At 44.4% G+C, this 21,423-nt stretch overlaps 1 protein-coding gene across 1 annotated transcript; it reads left to right on the forward strand.

Moving 5' to 3' along the window:
- Positions 1-814: 814 nt before the first annotated feature.
- Positions 815-11,391, forward strand: LOC128834598 (pantetheinase-like). The gene is made up of 7 exons (XM_054023515.1): positions 815-1,127; positions 1,201-1,331; positions 4,675-4,867; positions 5,831-6,122; positions 8,116-8,489; positions 10,641-10,811; positions 11,131-11,391. Exons 1-7 carry the CDS (start codon positions 915-917, stop codon positions 11,227-11,229), a joined length of 1,473 nt encoding a protein of 490 aa, XP_053879490.1. The 5' UTR covers positions 815-914; the 3' UTR covers positions 11,230-11,391.
- The last annotated feature ends 10,032 nt before the right edge of the window (positions 11,392-21,423 follow it).

Below are 21,423 nucleotides of genomic sequence, written 5' to 3' on the forward strand. Positions count from 1 at the left end.
GCTAATCAGTCAGTTTGCCTGAGTGATTTTGTTGCTAGTTTCAGTGGAATCAACACATTCCAGTGGGATTTTGTTGAAATAGCATTTTCCAAAGGAAAACTATTTGTCAGAAAATGTGTTGACCCGCTCTAGCCAAAGTAGAGGCTGAACTTTGGTCTCTGCAGTCATTCCCTGTAGGTTTAGCTGCCCTAGTGTAAACAAAACTAAAGAGGACAAACTGTCTTCATTTTGCTCACTGAGAATGTGAGCGAGGTGAGCTGGATTTGGTTCAAGATGTATTTAAGTTCCCCAGCTATGTTTAAAAGAGCAGCATAAATTATTGCCCAAATGTTGGTTAATTTGGGCTCCTGACAGCTCTGTGTTCTTGGATCAGTTCTGAGATACATTCTGTGGCCTTCCTTGTCACTTTACAAAATTGTGTGTTAATGATTATTCTGAGGGCAGCTGCTACAAAAGACAAGACAATATACAATTCAAACTACTACCTGTGTGAATTGCACAAGTTTGTCTAGTATCAGCTTTAGTGAGAGTGGACACAAAGTACAAACCTGGTACAAATTCTACTCTGCACAAGTCTACTGAAGTCAATGGAATTGCAAGTTATAGCAAAGCAAAATTTGGGCCACTATTTCTAGACAGATGTCATTTAGTGTGTTCCTTTGGCACAGTTATTCTCATGTCAGTGATTCAGTGAATATCACTTCCCTGTTTAACTGTGTAGATGGTTTGTTGTTGCAATATGTTTCTTTAGCTGTGGTAATCTTATTGCACAATGCTGTGTTTTCCCAGATAATTTCACAGAGAATTGTTGCCAAAGTAAACTAAGAAGAAAGCTGGACTTTGCCACCTGTCTTCTTTTCTCCTTTATCCTTCAGAAACTTGCTCTGTTTTCCATTTACCACTGAGCTTCAGCAATGATCATGTTCCAGCCTTACATATATGCTACGGTTTTTATACTCTCAATCCTTCAGACCTTTGCCTTGGACAGCTACATTGCAGCTGTGTATGAGCACGCTGTTATATTGCCAGAAGTCACTGGGAGTCCTGTTTCATCTGAGGATGCTTTGACACTAATGAACAAAAATATGGATGTTTTGGAAGGGGCCATCAAAGCAGCGTCCCAACAGGTATTGACTCTTGATTTTCTTAGTTATTTGTTTTGTTCCTGGTGGCAAGTGCTTAATTTAGCTGTTGTTTCAGGGTGCACACATCATTGTGACTCCTGAAGATGGCATTTACGGCTGGGTCTTCAAAAGAGACACCATTTTCTCCTATCTTGAAGACATCCCAGATCCACAGGTGAACTGGATTCCATGCACTGACCCTGAAAGGTATCCCTTATGCGGTGTCTTCCAAATAGCTTTAAAATATTGTGTTAATGGTCTGAAGAGGAGTGGATTAATGAGAAATGCAAAAGACTTGAGGTCTTTTAAATTTGACTCCAACATTATTGTACACAACAGTTAAATAACCTAATGTCTAAAATGTCCTGACTAACTGAACAGGCAATTCAGCTAATGATAAGCACTTTATCAACCAGGCAGTCAGAGGCACCATCTTTCTGAGTTGCCCGAGGTGCTCGACCCCCGCTCCGCCCCAGGCCCCACCCCCACTCCACCCCTTTCCCTAGCCTCCCACTCCGCCTCTTCCTTCCCCGCTCCACCATCACCCCACCAATTCCTGCCCTATTCTGCCCCTCCCCTGAGTGCACCCTGCCCTCGTCCTCTCCCTCCCCCAGTGTTTCCTCCATGCCGCTGAACAGCTGATCGCTGGCGGGGAGTGGGAAGCAGCTGATTGGTGGGGCCTGCCAGCTGGCAAGAGGTGCTGAGGGAGGAGCTGATCATGGAGGGCTTCACCCACCATTTTTTTTTTCTATGGAACACCCACAGAGTCAGCACCTATGCAGGTAGTTATCAAGATGAACTCCTTAGTTGAGCAGCAATTCACAACTCTGGGTGAAAGGTTATGAGATAACAACATTATTATGTTTGGAGAAGATTCTGCTGCTAGAATTTGCCAATTCCCATTCTAATCTCCTTTTTGTATATTTTTCCAAACACAATTTATATGTGAGTTTATCTGAGATTACCACATGATGGAGATGCGGTGTGGGGAGTAGCTGGATGGGAGATGTCTAAAGAACATCAGAGTGCTGCAGGAAGTTGAGTTGATAGCTTTATTATTACTTATAGCACCTAGAGGCACCAATCAGATTAGGGCCCCTAGTAAGAGCTTGTCCCTGCCCCAAACAGGTTTTTCACCCTAAGTTAAGACAAGGCACAAGTGTGTAACAGGCTGAGGGAATGGAGGAGGGGAAGGATAACTGTAATTGTGATGGGAACACAGGGCTGCATAGGCAAACTGCAGGTACAATTTTCAGGGTTTGTTTGTTTATAAAGGTATTCTTGGCACTTTACTCTGGTAGAAGAGGGTCTTGAAGAGGGATTTCAAAGAAGACAGGGTAGTGGCATTACAAACTAGTTCAGCCAAGGTACTAGGCATTAGAGGCAGCATGGAAAAATGCTTGTAGGAGAAGTAGATAACCTGTGTTATCAAAATTGGCATTGTTGGTGGAACAGAAGAGGCAAAGGAATAACATAAGATACAAGTGCAGATAGGGAGCTTGGGGAGGAGGGAAGCTATGAAGAGCTTTAGAGGTATGTACAAAAGCTCGGCTTGAGCTCATGATCTAAAAGTAGCAGAGTGGCCGCAGTGGCATGGGCAGTGGCTCATACTAGCCATCCACGTACGTTGCCGGGGTTGGGTATGATTGTACCCCTGGCAGCTGATTGACATTACCAGTGAATGTCCTGTCTGTGTGGTGGGGGGGTATAGTATATTAAATACACCTTAAATGAAGCTTTCATTGCTTCCAAGGTTTTGCATGGCTGGTATTGGGCTTAACTATCTTTAATTGGTTTTTAACTAATTTTTTTGTTTGTAGGAGCAGACAGTATGCCTTTTGGTATGTAAGCCATGCCTCTAAATGGATTAGAATATTTGTGAAAGGATTAACGTTTGTATTAGTTTACATAGGCTCTCACTTAAATCCAATTTGTAAAATATAGGCTCCTTATAGCACCGTATAGCCCTTGTGTATAATTTTACATGCATTTCTGTCCTCATTGCATGAAAGACGAGACTTTTAAAGATGAGGGTTATATGGGATTCTGCCATCCCCTAGGCTCTGGAATGACACCAAGTAATAGATCATCGTGTTCCCAGATATTGAACTCTCAAGTCTGTTGTCAGCCTGCTGAAGGGGCAAGGGTATGATATTTCAATCCTGCATGTGTCCCAAGATTCATGAGGAATTCTCAGAGCATTTGCACAGTTCTAGGGCATCTGTGCTGAGGATCAGCCTCTTCATGCTACTACTACAGCTCTCTCCTACTGGCCCTGCTGACACAGAGTAGCACATGAATCTGTATCTAGAATTTTGAATGTGTAATTGAACATTTCCATGAATTTCTAAAGGGAAAATGTTGTGTGTGTTTAACAATTTGCTAGTAAGTAGCACCACAGAAGTCTCTCTCCATTCTTTTTCATTTAAAGGGACAGATGAACCAATTTTAGTAGTTTGAGATGAAGTATATTTTGGACACACTTGAACTCTGCCCCATGAGCCATCATCTTGGCTATAGTTTTAATTGTTTTTTTTATAATGCATTATATTTATAGTGACAGGTAAAGTTTGCTGCTGATGTTTTGAAGATCATTGTAAAAACCAGCCTATGATCATACATGTGAAGAGAGACGCACTATCTGGGGGAGCCATGAAGAATAAATAAAGCCGGCCCTGTTCCTCCATTCCTTCCCATTAAACAAAAAGCACATCAAGGAGAGGGATTCAAAATGCATTTCTTAAGGTTAAATATTTATACTGTAATACAAAGTTGAGAGAAATTTTTTCTACAAGTAGATTTTTCATTGAAAAATGCATTTTTTGGTACTCTGAAACTATTCACAAACTTGACAAATAGTTACAGCTAAGAAAAACAAATTTTTTTTTGATAAAGTCAAAATGCTTCATTCCTACTTTTCATTTCAAAATAAATTAAAATTTGGCCAATTTAAAGCACACACACACATACATGCATACACGATGAAAACACCCCAACATGTCTGAATCAAAATATAAAATTAAAAATTAATTTTGAGTCCATTCAAAATGAATCAAAAACATAATATATTTGAAAACTGGTTTTAGTTTTTTCAATTTGATGACAAATTTAGGAAAAAATTTATTTTGTTTCAAATTGACCTGAAAAATCCATGCTACATTCAGCTGTACAGTAATAGCCCCTGTCTGTACAAATACCTAGGGAGATGCACACCATGTTCCACGCAGCTGACATTCTAAGGCCTCAATCCTGTTATAGGATTGTTGAGGGCAGACCCTTCCACCCCTGCAGAAGTCCACTGAGGTCAAGGAGCTGTCCTGAATTCTGATAGCATACCTGCACAGCTCCAATTGCAGAATTAAAAAATAAGCACTATCTGTCGAAAGGCCTCCTAGTACTCAGCTGCTCCGTAACAGCTGCTGCTCTAAACGCCAGTGTTCCATTAAAATAACTTTGAAGTCTATTTTCTCATTTTTTTTCAGCTTTGAATTTAGTTTGATCTGGTCTATTTTTTGTTTTGTGTATTTTCCTTTTGCCAAAAATGAACTAGATTTGCTCCGGCGGCAGTGCAGGAAAGGCTCAGCTGCATGGCAAGAAACAACTCTATCTATGTGGTTGCCAATATTGGAGACAAGAAGCCATGTAATTCCAGTGATCCCAAGTGCCCCAGCAATGGACACTACCAATACAATACTAATGTTGTCTTTGACTCAGAAGGGAAATTGGTGGCACGCTACCATAAGGTAAGAAATAACATGACACTGTTCTTTTCTGTCAGTCTGGGAGGGAAATCTCGCAAGGTATCAACATTTTTAAATATCAGGGGGTAGCCATGTTAGTCTATATCCACAAAAACAACAAGGAGTCCGGTGGCACCTTAAAAACTAACAGATTTATTTGGGCATAAACTTTCGTGGGTAAAAAAACTTTACTTCATTTTTAAACTGCATTGGGAGGATTAGTTGAAATGGGATGGGGGCAGGAGAGTGCTGCTAGTCTGGAAGGTGTTAATGGCTGTCATCAACCAGTTCTTTGATTTACAAACAATTGCAAACGTGGTTAAAGCTGCTAGCTTTACTAACCCTATATCTCCCTTTACCCCCCTTCTGGCTTTCCTGATTTTTAGCAAAATCAATAGGGTTCTGACCACTGATGCTTAGAACATCCCCTGAAATTTTGGAGTGGATCTAGTGTGGTGTTCAAAAGTTATCGCATAACAGACAGAGAAATACCGTTGAGTAGAATGTTAGATCAGGCTTCACTCAACCAGTTATTGGGATGGACTTGGAAACTTGGGGTATGTTTACACTGCAATAAAAGACCTGCATCACGGCCGCAGGGCTGGACCAAACCAGCTGACTCGGACTCGGGCTGTGAGGCCAAAAATTGCAGACATTCAGATCAGGCTCAGAGATCCACCCCCTTGTGGGGTTTCAGGCCCAGGCTCAAATGTCTATGCTGCCATTTTTGTCCCACAGCCCAAACTCCGTGACCCCAAGCCAGCTGACCCAGCCTTTGAGACTTGGTGCCATGGGTTTTTTGTTGCATTGTAGATGTACTTTTACATGTTCAATATGAAGGCTTTTAGATTTTTTTTTTTTTTTTTTAAATAATGCAGGTTGCCTTTAGCAGTTTTATAAAATGTTTCCAGGCTATTGCATTAGGTGCCTTTTAACAGTTTTTTCCCCTATGGTTTGTTTTGTCAGTATAATCTCTTTATGTCAGAAACTCAGTTTGATTCCCCCAAGGAGCCAGAGATTGTCACTTTCAACACATCCTTTGGAAAGTTTGGCATTTTCACTTGCTTTGACATACTTTTTCATGACCCAGCTGTGACTCTGGTGAGCAAATTACATGTGGATACTGTGCTGTTTCCCACTGCTTGGATGAATGTCCTACCACATTTGACTGCTATTGAATTCCACTCTGCCTGGGCTATGGGGATGGGTGTCAATTTCCTTGCGGCTGATACACACAACACCAGCCTGGCTATGACAGGTAATTTGCTGTTTGGGGTAAGGTAAATTATCTTTGTAATACTGGATCTTTAGTCTCTATCTCTTCTTTGAGATTGTTTTATGCTGCACAATGTATTTCTTCTGAAGCCAAAAACCCCTGTGGTAGCCTTATTCCTAGCCTCAATATTCCTGATGCCAAATGAGGGCACAGCAAAACTCACTGTGTTTTTTTTTTTTTTTTTCTTCTCTCCTTCCTAGCTTCTCAGGAACTTCCTTAGTTCTTTTTACTGACTTGCTATGCATGAACAAAATCTTGCAGCTTCTTTGCTTGGCTTCCCTGAACTATTAAATCTTGCTTTTTGCTGATAAACAGTCCTCTTCAATCTCCTTTCTCAATAAGTCACCCTCAAATGCTCTCTAGTTCAGCTAGTTCATACAAAGTTTTCAACAGCTAAAGAACAAGACTCATTCTGGATTACTATAAAATACAGTCGTAACACTGGGTAATAAATGAAAACCAGCATGCAAGATTCCATTTATACTAACCAAATGCAAGACTAGGTTTGTAGCACCATTCAGTAATGTTCAGACCCTTCAAACCAAGTTGTCAGGGCTGTCACAGGAGCACTGTTCTTCACCCACTTCTTTTAAAACAATGTGACTTTGTGTTTACTGAGAACTAAGCAGATGGAATATGATCTTTTAGCCAAGGGCCACGTTTACATTTTGAAACCTATTAGATCTCATGCTTGCACGATTTCAGGGTTGGGTCACTGATCATATTCACATTGTCTGAAATAGAAGGGATGTCTCCCAGTCTAGCCCTCATCTGTGATATGAGGGCTTATCAATCTAGCAGATAAAGGTAACCAGATCCAATGGGTGGAAGTTGAAGCTTGACAAATTCAGGCTAGGAACGAGGACAGTTTTTTAACCATGAGGGTGATTAACCATTGGAACAATTTACCAAGGATTCTGATGGATTCTCCATCACTGGAAATCTTTAAATCAAGATTGGATGATTCAAGAAGATATGCTCTTCTTCATCCCCAGCTGATGGACTTGAAGCAGGAATTAAAGAATGGAAGTCCTAAGGCCTATGCTTTGAAGGACCTCAGACTAGATGGTGATAATAATAGTGCCTTCTGGTCTTAAATTCTATGAATGAATGAATATGGGATGCCTGTCATAGGATTCATCCCTTGCATAGAAACTCTTACATAGTGCTGACTGGAGTGTCATGCTGAGAACATCTGATATTTTGTCCCTCATGATCCATTCTGATTGGCAGAGGTGAAGAGCTTCAGGAAAGTATATAGGTGTGGCATGGAATCCAATACTCTAATAAATGGTCCAGTTTCTCTCCTGGATTTGGCTTTATCTGGTCAGCCAGATTCCCCTAATGTGGAGTTCTCAACTGGGGTAAAGCCAGCATAGCCAGCTCCTATGCCATCCCCCTGCCAGCCCTGGGGTAGGGCTGCAGGGTGAGTGCTTTGGGCTCTGGCTGTTCTAGGCTGGTGGTTGGCCCTTTTGGGTCTGTTGTCAGCTAGCATAGGTCAGAGCAGCCCTCAAGCTGCTTTGTTCTGCAGTGGGGTCAAGCTGAGCAGAGAATCAGAGAGCCAGACAGCATTCCATGCTGCCATGCCCATCCCCCTTCTGTTGTGCTGAGGAGATCTCAGCCACAGTGGAGAATCTGGCCCCCTCCCTCAATAAGAAAACCATGCACCCTAGGATGACCAGATGTCCCAATTTTATAGGGACAATCCCAATATTGGGGCTTTGTCTTGTATAGGCACCTATTAACCCTGTCCCAATTTTTCACACTTGCTATCTGGTCACCCTAATGCACCCTGTCCCTTCTCTAGGAATTGTAAGAAAAGACTTGAGTTCTTAAAGGTTTAATTTGGGAGGTTAATTTTTGGTAATGTTCTAAACATCATAATAGAACAAAACAGCATTGGGAAAAATGAAAAGGACAATATCATTCAAATAGCTGATTCTTTTGGACTGAAAATTCTGTCTGTCACTCACAGGGAGTGGTATCTATGCACCTGAAGGACCCAGGGCATATCATTACAATATGGAAACAGAGAACGGTCACCTCTTGGTTGCGGAACTGCGTTCACAACCTCGTCTTTCTCCCACCTACCCTTCTACTGTTAACTGGAGCGCGTATGCCACAAGTGTCAAACGATTCTCACCAGATGACCGTAATTTCAGTGGAGTCATTTTCTTTGATAACTTCACCTTCACTGAACTCACTAAGCCTGAAGGAAATCATACAGTTTGCCAGAAAGATCTTTGCTGTCATTTGAGCTACAGGATGGTGGAGAAGCAAGAAGATGAAGTTTATGTGCTGGGTGCTTTTGATGGCCTTCATGTTGTTGAAGGAGAATACTATTTACAGGTAAAGCTTATTTTTGGGGACATGTGGAATACTTCATATATATGTTTATGAGACATCTTTGCATGGGAGATGCTTTTGGTTCCTGGGAGGAAAAAAGGGACAATGGTGTTTTCTCATGTTCCCGTGCATAGCCCTTTGGTTGCTAGTGATGAGTTGATCCTGTAATTTCTAATGAGTCTGCTTGCCCTTCATGCCAAAAGTAGCAAGTCTTGGAATGGCCCTGGGTACAAACTCAGAGTTCATGTGACAAGAGGGAATTGATCTTGTATGGTAATAAATTATTCCACAATATAATGGATCTTTATATTCTCTGCCCCTTTCTCTCTCTTCCCTCCCCCGCCCCCCATTCACTTCACCATTTGCATTGTTCACTATGTTGTCTTAGAGACAGACTTCAGGATGGTAAGTAGCAGAAAGATGTCTTTGAGATGCTGTTAGAGACTTTGAAAATTAGAACGCAACAATCTTTTTCTGTCTCTTTCATCAGAGTTGATCTTTATCTGATGATTATTTTTAAAATATCAGTTGATTGCATTCAACTGTACAAGACATTTTACTCAGTTGAATTCACAAAGATTGAGTTTTTTCTTATTTGCCATGTCATGTCAATGAAGTATATGTAAAGCATAAAGTTTTATTGGAAATGTCCAAGGTTTTGCTCTGTTAACCAAACATTTGGGAAAGACTGTGATTGACCATTAAATGCTATCTTGCTGGAAATATTAATTTGTTTAGTCACATTACATAATACGGGCCATCCTTTGTTTTTTGAGCAAATCTATTGCATTGGCTAATTACTGACAGGTCCTTTTTAGATTTACTTTAGTCTACCTATCACCAACCACTTTCCTTACCAGTTGTCACAGATGATAATCCCATTATGTGTCTCGATGTTTTAGCCACCCTATATCTCCTTTGATACATTTTCAAAAAGTCACTTTGATGTTTGGTCCGCTGATAAAATTATTTTAGTTCTTGCCGAATGTCCAGTGCTGTGGACCAAGTCTTTTATTTCTCCATAAAACAAGCTACAGCAGTTTATGCTGCCTCACGTTACCCTCTGATACACATCAACCCCAACCTGGAGGGATTGTCTCTGGGAATAAAAGGCTAAGTCAGTCTCTGTACCTATTCCAACCTTGGCATCTCTTCTGAGGTACTGGCTTTATTATGTAGACACCTATCCACCAAGGATTGGATGGAGACATCCAAATTAACTTCTGATAGACCACCAGCCAGGCCACTAAGTGATTTTGTTGCTAATAATGTGTATAAGATTGCCTGAGCTTTCCATCAAAGAACTTGTCTTAGTTTTATTGGTAAAAAGTCAACTTTTCGATGGAGGAGTGGGAAGAACAAGTGGAAACTCTAGAGGTGGCTCTTAGGGAGAGCATAAAAAAGGGTCCAGGCCAAAGGTGCTGACTTTTAGTTTTCCCTGGGGTGCTCCACCTTCCCTCTTCCCCGAGGTCCGGCCCCCACTCCGCCCCTTTCCCCGAGGTCTGGCCCTCACTCTGCCTCTTCCTGCCCCCGCTTTGCCCTCCTCTCCCGAGGCCCTGCCCTTGCTCTGTCCCCTCCCCATAGGTCCCGCCCTTACTCTGCCTGTTCCCACCTCTGCTCTGCCCCCTCCCCGGACCCTTCCCTGCCCACTGCTCTCCACCCTCCCCAAGTCCATCTCCCAGCCACCAAACAGCTGTGGCTGGTGGGTACGAAGCACCCACTATTTTTTTCCGTGGGTGCTCCAGCCCCGGAGCATCCATAGAGTCAGTGCCTAAGGTCTAGAAAACTGGAACAGTCTAGGGTGGAATAGGACAAAGGAAAGGGGACAAAGTGTCAAGTAGGAGCAGAGGTTTCCAGTGGGTGGGTGGATCTGGAAAGGCTACAAGGCCAAACCCAGCTGGTAGAGAGAAACCGCTGCCTTTGTATGCAGTACTTGAGGGAGCGGAGAGCAGTATGGAGAGCCATACTGGGGAGAGGAGCTGGAGAGTTGGAAACTCTTTGATCCAAAAAGTTGTTTCTGATGTACTAACTTAGTGCATCGTTGGCATAAGAATTGAGCTGAATTGGTACCATCTGGTCTTGAGGAAAATAAAGTCAAATTTTATCATTAGTAAAATGATTCTCCTAAATGTGTTCCTTTTTTCTTTCCCATAGATATGCACGCTACTGAAGTGTAAAAGCACAGACTTGAAAACCTGTGGGGAGCCAGTGGCTACTGCTCACACCAGGTTTGACACATTCTCTCTCAGTGGTACATTTGGCACTAGTTACGTCTTCCCAGAAGTCTTGCTCACTGGGGTTCAGCTGGCGCCTGGCGAATTTCAGGTAGGAGAATGTCTTTGAGCTGCTTCAAAGTAGCTTTTCAGGGGGCTCATAGGGGAAAGTAACAAAATATTGCAACAAAGCTAAGACAAACTTTTCAATAGTGGGGGCGGAAGGGGGACATGTATTGGGTGCCCTTTCGGTTTAGCAATTGACCTCAGAAAGCAATTTAGCTTTGTATGTTATGGTTCCAAGACTTTACTTAATTAAACTATTTCTTCAAACTATTTAACATTTACCTTATAAATGCATGTCACTTGTGCACCATGTAATATTGCTGCTTTGTTAATGGTGTCATTTTATTATCCTCTTCTTCAACTAGGTATTAAGTGATGGACGTTTGATCAGTCAGAATGCTACATCTAAACCAGTTTTAACAGTGACGCTTTTTGGGAGGTGGTATGAGAAGGACCCACCATAACCACACTAGATATTGTTATTTCAGAATAACATCTGAAACATCATCCACCTAAACAATAACTGATGTGTTGTTTCCTGTTATAATTGTGCTTTGTTTAGTAAATATACAGCAGCCTATTTCATTATTATCGCATATTGAGAAATAAATCAACTGTGACTACTATTTTATGACTACTTATCTTTTATCACTGTTGAATAGCAGTTGCCTTTGTCTCACTGACTTCTGGAATTTGTTTTTTCTAGCATGCAAAAAACTGAGCATTATGAACCTGACGTTAACTGCATATCAAAATACTATTACATATTTTATAATTTTAGATAACTGTGGGATTAATAAATAAAATAACTACAGGCCTGATCCTGCATAATAAATGCCAGATAGAAAGGCACACAAATGCAAGAAATAGAACCTACTCAGCATGCTGCCCAAGGATATGTGGCCTGTTCACTTCCTGTGTTTCCTATTATGAGTCCAACACTCGCCATGCTTACCACAGCCCCTTCCTTTCGCAGTTTCTCCATGACCTTCTGTGTGCCATACCCTCATGCTCTTTGGCACACTGGACTGTTGCACTATATTTAAGGCCCTTTGTTTTCAGTTTTAACTAGTTTTTATGGAAAAATCCCTGGGTTTTAAAAAAAAGCCATTTTTTTTTTACCAATTTTAATGCAGATTTTGGAAGTGCCAGAACTCCCTGGACTCAGCTACCTTCTCCAGAAAGAGAGATGGGTGGGAGTCAGCTTGGTGACTCTGACTCATCCCCTGGGAATATAAGGGCAGAAGGTTTTAAAAGTTGTAAGTCTGGGTGTTAGAAGACCTTTCTCCAGACAACAAGGAAGACAGCACCCACGCTCCCTTCCCTTGAGGTGGCGAATATCAGGTTTAGTTAGCCCCTGCTGTGGGCATTGCGCTAGTCGCTCCTTTTTAGTGGGGCTGGAAGGGAATTTTTACCTCACCACCATATTGGCTTAGGTGAAGTGGGGGTTTCAGGGAGGACCTATGATGGTGAGGAGGAATGGGAGTTAGGCCATACGTCGCAACTCATTTTGTAAGTGTGGGGCAGATGTCCAGTGCAGCTACTCCATAGGGAAGGCAGCCAGTGACTGGAAAAATGGCCTGGTAAAGGACTTAAAAAGGAGGTGCTCCTTAAAGGAATGGGGTGGGGGAAGGAGAGGTTCAGGGCTCCTGTGACTGGTATGGCAGGGAGCCAACCAATGCCACCTTTCTTGTAGCCCACCTTAATCCTCCTACGAGGTGGGTGGATGGTAAGGTCCAAGCCATAGGTTGGCTGGGGGACCTGGATGGAAAATAAAAGGGAGGGGGACTGGTGGAAGCCCTGGGTAGTTATTTAAATGAACATGACACTGCCTACACTGTACACTTTTATCTGCCAGGTAATCCCAGACATCTAATAATAAAGCTGCCGCCTGATTAAATCCATATCAAGTGTTGCCTGTCCTTTCGGTACAGCTGGACAACAAATCATGCCAAACCAACCTAATTTCCTTCTTTGATGGGATACTGGCCTAGTGAGGGGTTGGGGAGGGGCGGGGAGGAGGGAAGCAGTAGACACATTGTATCTTGATTTCAATAAGACTTTTGATGCAGTCCCACATGACATTCTCATAAACAAACTAGAGAAATGTGGTCTAAATTAAATTACTATAAAGTGAGTGCACAACTGGTTGAAAGACTGTACTCAGAGTAGTTATTAAGGGTTTGCTATCAAACTATGGGGACGTATCCATTGGGGTCTAACACTATTTTCATTAATTACTTGGATAATGAAGTGGAGAATGTGTTTATAAAATGTGTATGTGACACCAAGCTGAGAAGGGTTGCAAGCACTTTGGAGGATAGGATTAGAATTTAAAAATGACCTTGACAAATTGGAGAATTTGTCTGAAATCAACAAAATTAAATTCATTAAAGACAGGTGTAAAGTGCTACACTTAGGAGAGAAAAAATCAAAGGCACAACTAAAAAAATGAGGAATAACGAGCTAAGTGGAAATACTGCTTTAAAGGAGCTGGGGGTTATAGCGGATCACAAACTGAATATCAGTTAAAAATGTGATGCAGTTGCAAAAAAGGAGTATTATTCTGATGAGTATTAAAATGAGTCAGTAAGGTATGGGAGGTAATTGTCCCACTCTGAGCTGCACTGGGGAGGGCTCAGCTGGAGTATAGTGTCCAATTTTGGGTGTCACACTTTAGGATAAATTGGAGACAGCCCAGAGGAGAGCAACCAAAATGATAAAAGGTTTAGAAAACCTGACCTATGCAAAGGTTAAAAAAAACTCAACCCGTTTAGTCTTGAGAAAAGGCTGAGGGGAGACCTGTGAACAGTCTTCAAATATGATGAAGGCTGTTATAAAAAGGATGTCAATCAATTGTTTTCCACATCTACTGAAAATAGGATAAGAAGTAATTGGTTTAATCTGCAGCAAGCTAGATTTAGATTAGATATTAGGAGAAACTTTCTAACTATTAGGATAGTTAAGTTCTGGAATAGGTTTCCAAGGGAGGTTGTGGAATCCCCATCACTGAAGGTTTTCAAGAACAGGATGGACAAACACCTGTCAGGGATGGTCTAGGTTTTCTTGGTCCTACCTCAGTGCAAGGAGGAATTGATAGGGTGACCAGATAGCAAGTGTGAAAAATTGGGACAGGATGTGTGTGAGTGTGTGTGGAGGGGGCGGCGGTGATGGTGGTGGTAATAAGTGCCTATATAAGATAAAGCCCCAAATATTGGGACTGTCTTTATAAAATCGGGACATCTGGTCACCCTACAAATTGACCTGTTGATGTCCCTTCAAGCCCTGTGAATCTATTATTTCAACACTTAAATGTTAGAAAGGGAACTAAGTGGGGCGGCTTCAGGCAGGATTTGCCATGTTTGTTTGTTTTTTTTTTCTCTCCCTTTTCCTTTTGTCATGAGTGGGTTTTATTCTTTAAACTATTATGGCTCAACAATGTTCAATGAAGATGGTTGTAACAATATTACATTTGGTTGTTATCTCATCTGATTTCAGGCCTAACAGTATATGGATGGGAGACTTCCAAATCAAATGACACAAAATATAACCTAAAATACCTTTTAGAACTCAAATTAACTGACATGTTTCCATGAGTTATCATGAGACATTTTGAATGGTTTGTCAGTAGGTGGCACCAGAACTACATGTTCTTTGGAAGTTTTGTGTTCCTCTGGCATTTCGGTGCTATATGTAGCAAGGATTCAGCAGGTGTGTAATTGCTATGGCTACTTTTTTCTAAGTGTTGTTGTTTCACTTGTAAGCTTACTCTGTTAAGCCTGGTCTACACTACGACTTTAATTCGGATTTATCAGCTTTAATTCGAATTAACCCTGTAACCGTCCACACAACGACGCCATTTAATTCGATGTAAAGGGCCCTTTAAATCGATTTCTGTACTCCACCCCAACGAGCAGAGTAGCGCCAAAATCGATTTTAGCAATTCGAATTAGGGTTAGTGTGGCCGCAATTCGATGGTATTGGCCTCCAGGAGCTATCCCACAGTGCATCATTGTGACCGCTCTGGACAGCAATCCGAACTCGGATGCACTGGCCAGGTAGACAGGAAAAGCCCCGCGAACATTTGAACTTCATTTCCTGTTTGCCCAGCATGGAGAGCACAGGTGACCACAGATACCTCATCAGCACAGGTAACCATGCAGGCTGATAATCGAAAAAGAGCACCAGCATGGACCGTGAGGGAGGTACTGGATCTGATCGCTGTATGGGGAGAGGATTCAGTGCTTGCAGAACTTCGTTCTAAAAGACGAAATGCAAAAACTTTTGAAAAAATTTCCAAGGGCATGATGGAGAGAGGCCACAATAGGGACTCTGAGCAGTGCCGCGTGAAGGTCAAGGAGCTCAGACAAGCCTATCAAAAAACAAAGGAGGCAAACGGTCGCTCCGGGTCAGAGCCGCGGACATGCCGCTACTACGCCGAGCTGCATGCAATTCTAGGGGGGGCTGCCACCACTACCCCACCTTTGTTCGTGGATTCTGGGTCGGGGATAGTCTCGACGCCTGAGGATTCTGCCGATGGGGTAGAGGAGGAGGAGGAGGAGGAGGATGAGCTTGCAGAGAGCACACAGCACTCCATTCTCCCCAACAGCCAGGATCTTTTTATCACCCTGACTGAAGTACCCTCCCAAGCCTCCCAAGCCAGTACCCAAGACTCTGACCCCATGGAAGGGACCTCAGGTGAGTTTACCTTTTAAAATATAAAACTTGTTTTAAAAGCAAACGGTTTTTAATGATTACTTTGCCTGACTTTGCATTCGCGGTCAGTTCAGCTACTGGAAAAGTCTGTAGCTACTGGAAAAGTCTGTTAACGTGTCTGGGGATGGAGCGGAAATCCTCCAGGGACATCTCCATGAAGCTCTCCTGGAGGTACTCCGAAAGCCTTGCCAGAAGGTTTCTGGGCAGTGCATCCTTATTCCCTCCTCCATGGTAGGACACTTGACCACGCCATGCTTGCAGCAAGTAATCTGGTATCATTGCCTGACAAAGCCTGGCAGCGTATGGTCCCGGTGTTTGCTGGCATTCAAGCAACATCCGTTCTTTATCTTGTTGTGTAATCCTCAGGAGAGTGATATCACTCCTGGTAACCTGGTTGAAATACGGGAACTTAATTAAGGGGACAGAGGTGGCCGTTCCTACTGGGCTGTTTGCCTGTGGCGGAAAATAAATCCTTCCCTGCAGTTAGCCAAGCGCAGATGGGAAATTGGCCCTGAAGTTTTCCGCGTTTGGCTAGCAGGGATCTTCCCTGTTACCAGCCATGCGGTGGGGGGAGGGTACCGTGATCATCCCAGAGAATTCATGGCGAGGGGGGGGGTCGGCGGCGGGGGGGGGGTAGTTTGGTGCCTGCAGGGATCTTCCCTGATACCAGCCACGCGGTGGGGGGAGGGGTACCGTGATCATCCCAGAGAATTCATGGCGGGGGGGGGTTAGTTTGTTTTCTGGTGCTGCTGAATGTTAACAGAAAAACCGCAGCACTCTACTTGCCTGAAGGGGCCCAGACAAGCCCCCCCACACTGCCCCCCCCCAACTGGCTGAGATTGGCCAGGCTTCTGCAGCACTCTACAGGCTATGCTTGGTATGTGGGAAAGGAGGGTGCAGAAGCTGTAAAACAATGGCTTACCATGGCCGCATGCAAGCCGAATTCTGTTGCCCAGACCTGTGATCTCTAGCAGCAAAGCCACAAGCACTCAGCATTAAGAGGCAAAATGCGACCTTGCACAGAAATCACATGTGCTATGTAATGTGAACAGTGTTGGTCACCGTGAAAGAGTATAAGCATTGTTCTGCAAAATGTAGCTTTTAAAACAATTCTCTCTTTTTTCCCCTCCCTACAGCAGCTGCAAATTCCTCAAGCCTCCCTCCTCCATCCCGAAGGTTATCACAGATAAGGCGTCGTAAGAAGAAGACGCGGGAGGACATGTTTTCTGAAATTATGCAATCCAGCAGGAGTGACAGAGCTCATCTGAATGAGTGGAAGGAAACAGTTTCAAAGTATAGGAAAGAAGTCAGTGAACGTGAGGAGAGGAGGGACCAACGTGAGGAGAGGAGGGACCAACGTGAGGAGAGGAGAGACGATCGAGATGAGAGATGGCGGCAGGAAGACCAGAGGATGAAGGATGCAACGCTGGGGCTGCTCCGGCGTCTGGTGGAGGTTCAGGAACGGCTGCTGGAAAACAGACTGCCGCTTCAGCCCCTGTTCCACCCTCCCCCCTCCCCATGTTCCGTATCCTCCTCACCCAGACGTGTAAGAACGCGGGGGGGAGGCTCCGTACACCTTCCCATTCCACCCCAGTAGACAGCCCAAGCAAAAGGCTGTCATTTTTTTAACCTTTTCTTTGTGGCTTTCTCCTTCCCAGCAATCCTCCTCCCAAATACCACCCGGGTTCCCTCCCTCTTTTTCTAATCTATTAATAAAGAATAAATGATTTTTAAATGATAGTGACTTTATTTGGTTTGAAAGAAAGCTGGGGGAAGGGGCAGGGTGGGTTCCTTACAGAAAATCAGTCAGTAAAGGGGGAGGGTTTTCATGAAGGAGAAACAAACAGATATTTCACACGGTAGCCTGGCCAGCCATGAAACTGGTTTTCAAAGCTTCTCTGATGCACAGCGCTTCATGGTGTGATCTTCTAATCGCCCTGGTGTCTGGCTGCGCGTAATCAGCAGCCAGGCGATTTGCCTCAGCCTCCCACCCCGCCATAAAGGTCTCCCCCTTACTTTCACAGAGATTGTGGAGCACACAGCAAGCAGAAATAACAATGGGGAGATTTCTTTGGCTGAGGTCAGAGCGAGTCAATAATGAACGCCAGCGACCTTTTAAACGGCCAAATGCACATTCTACCACCATTCTGCACTTGCTTAGCCTGTAGTTAAACAGCTCCTGACTCCTGTCCAGGCTGCCTGTGTATGGCTTCATAAGCCATGGCATTAAGGGGTAGGCTGGGTCCCCAAGAATAACTATGGGCATTTCAACATCCCCAACGGTTATTTTCTGGTCCGGAAAGTAAGTCCCTTGCTGCAGCCCTTTAAACAGAGTAGTGTTCCTGAAGACGCGAGCGTCATGAACCCTTCCCGCCCAGCCCGCGTTGATGTTGGTGAAACGTCCCTTGTGATCCACAAGTGCTTGCAGCACCATTGAAAAGTACCCCTTGCGGTTTATGTACTCGGTGGCTTGGTGCTCCGGTGCCAAGATAGGGATATGGGTTCCGTCTATTGCCCCACCACAGTTAGGGAATCCCATTGCAGCAAAACCATCCACTATAGCCTGCACATTTCCCAGAGTCACTAACTTTCGTAGCAGCACCTGAGTGATTGCTTTGGCTACTTGCATCACAGCAGCCCCCACAGTAGATTTGCCCACTCCAAATTGATTCCCGACTGACCGGTAGCTGTCTGGCGTTGCAAGCTTCCACAGGGCTATCGCCACGCGCTTCTCAACTGTGAGGGCTGCTCTCATCTTGGTATTCTGGCGTTTCAGGGCAGGAGACAGCAAGTCACAAAGTTCCATGAAAGTGCCCTTACGCATGCGAAAGTTCCGCAGCCACTGGGAATCGTCCCAGACCTGCAACACTATGCGGTCCCACCAGTCTGTGCTTGTTTCCCTTGCCCAGAATCGGCGTTCCATGGATAGAATCTGCCCCATTAACAACATGATCTCCAAAGCACCGGGGCCTGTGGTTTCACTGAATTCTGTGTCCGTGTCCGTGTCCATGTCCTCATCATGCTTGTCGCTGCGCTGCCGCCGCCGCTGCCTCCTCGCCTCGTTTTTCTGGTCCTGGCTGAGCATAAACTCCACGAGAACGCGCGAGGTGTTTGCAATATTCATGAGTGCTGTCTTGACCTCAGCGGGCTCCATGCTTGCCGTGGTATGGAGTCTGCAGTGTTCACCCACCCAGGAAAAAAGGCGTGAAAATGGTTGTCTGCCGTCCGTTGCTTTCATGCAGGGAGGGAGGGAGGGAGGAAGTGAGGCTGTACCCAGAACCACCTGCGACGATGTTTTTTGTCCCATCAGGCACTGGGATCTTAACCCACAATCCCAATGGGCGCGGGAGACTGCGGGAACTATGGGATAGCTATGGAATTGCTACCCACAGTGCAACGGTGCAGAAATCGACGCTAGCCCCGGTACTTGGACGCACACCACCGAATTACTGTGCTAGTGTGGCCGCACTCATTTCGACTTTATACAACCTGTTTCTCAAATCCGAATTATCTAAATTCGGATTAATCCCGTAGTGTAGACATACCCTTAGAGTGATGTGATGGCTTTGAACAGCAGGAGGTGCACAGCCTTAAAGGAGTGAAGATACTTAAAAAGGCTGGAATTTAACTTTTCAGAGGGCCCCAGGATGGGATCTAAGTGATAATTATTTTAACCCTGATGATAATTTTACACAGTTATGTTTTTGATTAGATTTGGCCACAGTGACATTTGTCTGTTTTTTCCCCTCCAACCCATTGCACAGCTCAATGCAGGTTCAGTTAATTTAGCAGTAGAAAATCCAACTTTGATTCCAACTCTGCTTTCCAAAAGGTTGTGATGAACTCATCAGCTTTGCTGGCTATGGGCATGTGGAACTGCAAGACAAGTAAACATGGCCACAGATGATGCTGACCATCAGCACAAGAACATAGATTTGGGCTCGGGTTTGCCAGTGGGCCAGCAGCACTGTCCATCAAGTGAACCACCTATCCATGGGGAAATCAGTTTGATATGGACAAGAGTAAGGAGCTGTTAAGAGGGACAAGAAATCCTCTCCATGTAACCATCTTTTGTGTGTGTGTGTGTGTGTGTGTGTGTGTGTGTGTGTTATTCTACACCTTGTCTTCTGTGACTGTCTGTCACTTCAGAGTATGTACAATATTCCCATTCAAATCTAGAAAACTACCTTAATTCATGTTGCAAGGAGCTGGGGAAAGATACTGTATTGTGAAAAGAAAAAAGTTAAGAAATTAGAAGCTAGGTTTTTTGGTTGCCTTTTTTTTTTTTTTTTATTTAAAGCTTAACAGACCAAGGGTTTTAAATTATGGTAGGAGCAGAGCAATAATGAGGTTTAAACTAGAAAGAGAAGTTTTGGGGAAATGAAAGAGTCTGTGGATTCATGCCATTCGCACCACCCAAAGGGAATTCAGTGATTGACATATTAACTCTAAGGCCAGGGTTACATTACAGAGCTATATCGGTATAACTGTCACTCAGAGATGTGAAAAATCCACTCCCCTGAGCAACGTAGTTTTACCAGCTGTGTAGACAGCACTATGTCAATGGGAGTGTTTCTCCCACCTACACAGCTATCACCTCTCAAGGAGGTTGATTCTTCCACTATGCTGATGGAAGAAACTCGCCCATCAGCATAGTAGCATCTTCACTAAAGCACTTCAGCTCAGCTGCGTCGATGCAACTGCACCGCTCTAGTGCTGTATGTGAAGACAAGCCCCGAGTCTGTTTCATCCCGGTGCAAGGATATTTTGCGTCTGAGGCAAAACTTCCACCTTGCGCTTCCCCTTCCCCTCCCCTCCCCCCCCGGAGCATTGCTTATTATAAACTTTCAAAAATGAATACTGCATAATGTGGCATTGTTCATTAAAATTAATACAAGGGGGTCAGAGGAGATGATCACAATGGTCCCTTCTGGCCCGGGGGAATCTATGAGCAAGGAGGAGGCTGAGAATGCTCCCAGCTTGCAGGGTCTCTAAATGTTCCCAGGCTCTGAGTACTTTGCCCTCCGGGGGGGGGAGGGGCAGGACCCAGGGGCAAGGAGGGCAGAACCAGGCTCTCCTAGGGAGCAGGTGAGGATCTCCCTGGGGATTAGGGCTGGCTCCCCGCATTGGCACAGTGCCACTAGAGGAGGGGGTCGGGGTTTGGAAGCGGCACCTGCGCCAGGCCTTTCCCCTCCGTCACACTGCGGGGTTTAGTTTCACTTTCCCTCGCCCCAGGTGCGGTGCGTTGGAGGGTGAAGCTCACCTGAGCTCAGGACCGTGTTCTGCCTCCCCCAACGATTCCAACCCTCTGCCGCTCTGGTCGCTGCGCCCAGCCGGCTGTCTCCTCCTTGCTCTGCCGCAAGCACCCACTGACCATCCTACATAGTGCCCCTCGCTGCAGGGGCAGGTTTGTTATGGAGGCCTCACTCCCCGCCCTGCCCCACTCAGCTGACTCCCACGATGCCGGGCACCGCTTTTTGGCACCCCCAAATCTTGGTGCCCTAGGCGACCGCCTAGTTCACCTAGTGGTTACACCGGCCCTGTTCATCCCTCATTCAGAATCTTACTTTGCTTTGATCCTGTTCATTCAAAATGAACCAAAAATGAACTAGATTTTGGTGATGTGTTAAAATTGTGATCTATTACTTCAAATTCTCAGGGGGTTTCCAGGTCCTGTTTACAAACAGGAGGTTCTGTACGGAAGCACGCTATCAGTGTCAGTCTGCAGACAGCCTGCTTATAGTAATGTGGGGTGAGTTGTGTTTCTGTTTTAGGGAGCAGCCTGCTTTCTCTCTTTCTGGTTTTGGTTTCTTTTGTATTATTATTCTGAATTCCAAAAAAGAAAGTAGAGTCATGGTGCACTTTCGAGCAAGAGTATGTTATGGTTTAATGTAACTTGTCTGTGTGTATGCTGTGAACATAACAGATTTGCTCCTGCACCA

The sequence above is a fragment of the Malaclemys terrapin genome, chromosome 3, assembly GCF_027887155.1.
Source record: "Malaclemys terrapin pileata isolate rMalTer1 chromosome 3, rMalTer1.hap1, whole genome shotgun sequence".
In the NCBI taxonomy this organism is placed as follows: Eukaryota; Metazoa; Chordata; order Testudines; family Emydidae; genus Malaclemys; species Malaclemys terrapin.

Excerpts from the sequence above, each read along its gene's own strand:
- LOC128834598 (XM_054023515.1), top strand. The coding sequence starts at position 915 with ATGATCATGTTCCAGCCTTACATATATGCTACGGTTTTTATACTCTCA. Across the intron at positions 4,868-5,830 it reads TGGTGGCACGCTACCATAAG|TATAATCTCTTTATGTCAGA; the intron begins GTAAGAAATAAC and ends TTGTTTTGTCAG. Across the intron at positions 10,812-11,130 it reads TGGCGCCTGGCGAATTTCAG|GTATTAAGTGATGGACGTTT; the intron begins GTAGGAGAATGT and ends TTCTTCAACTAG.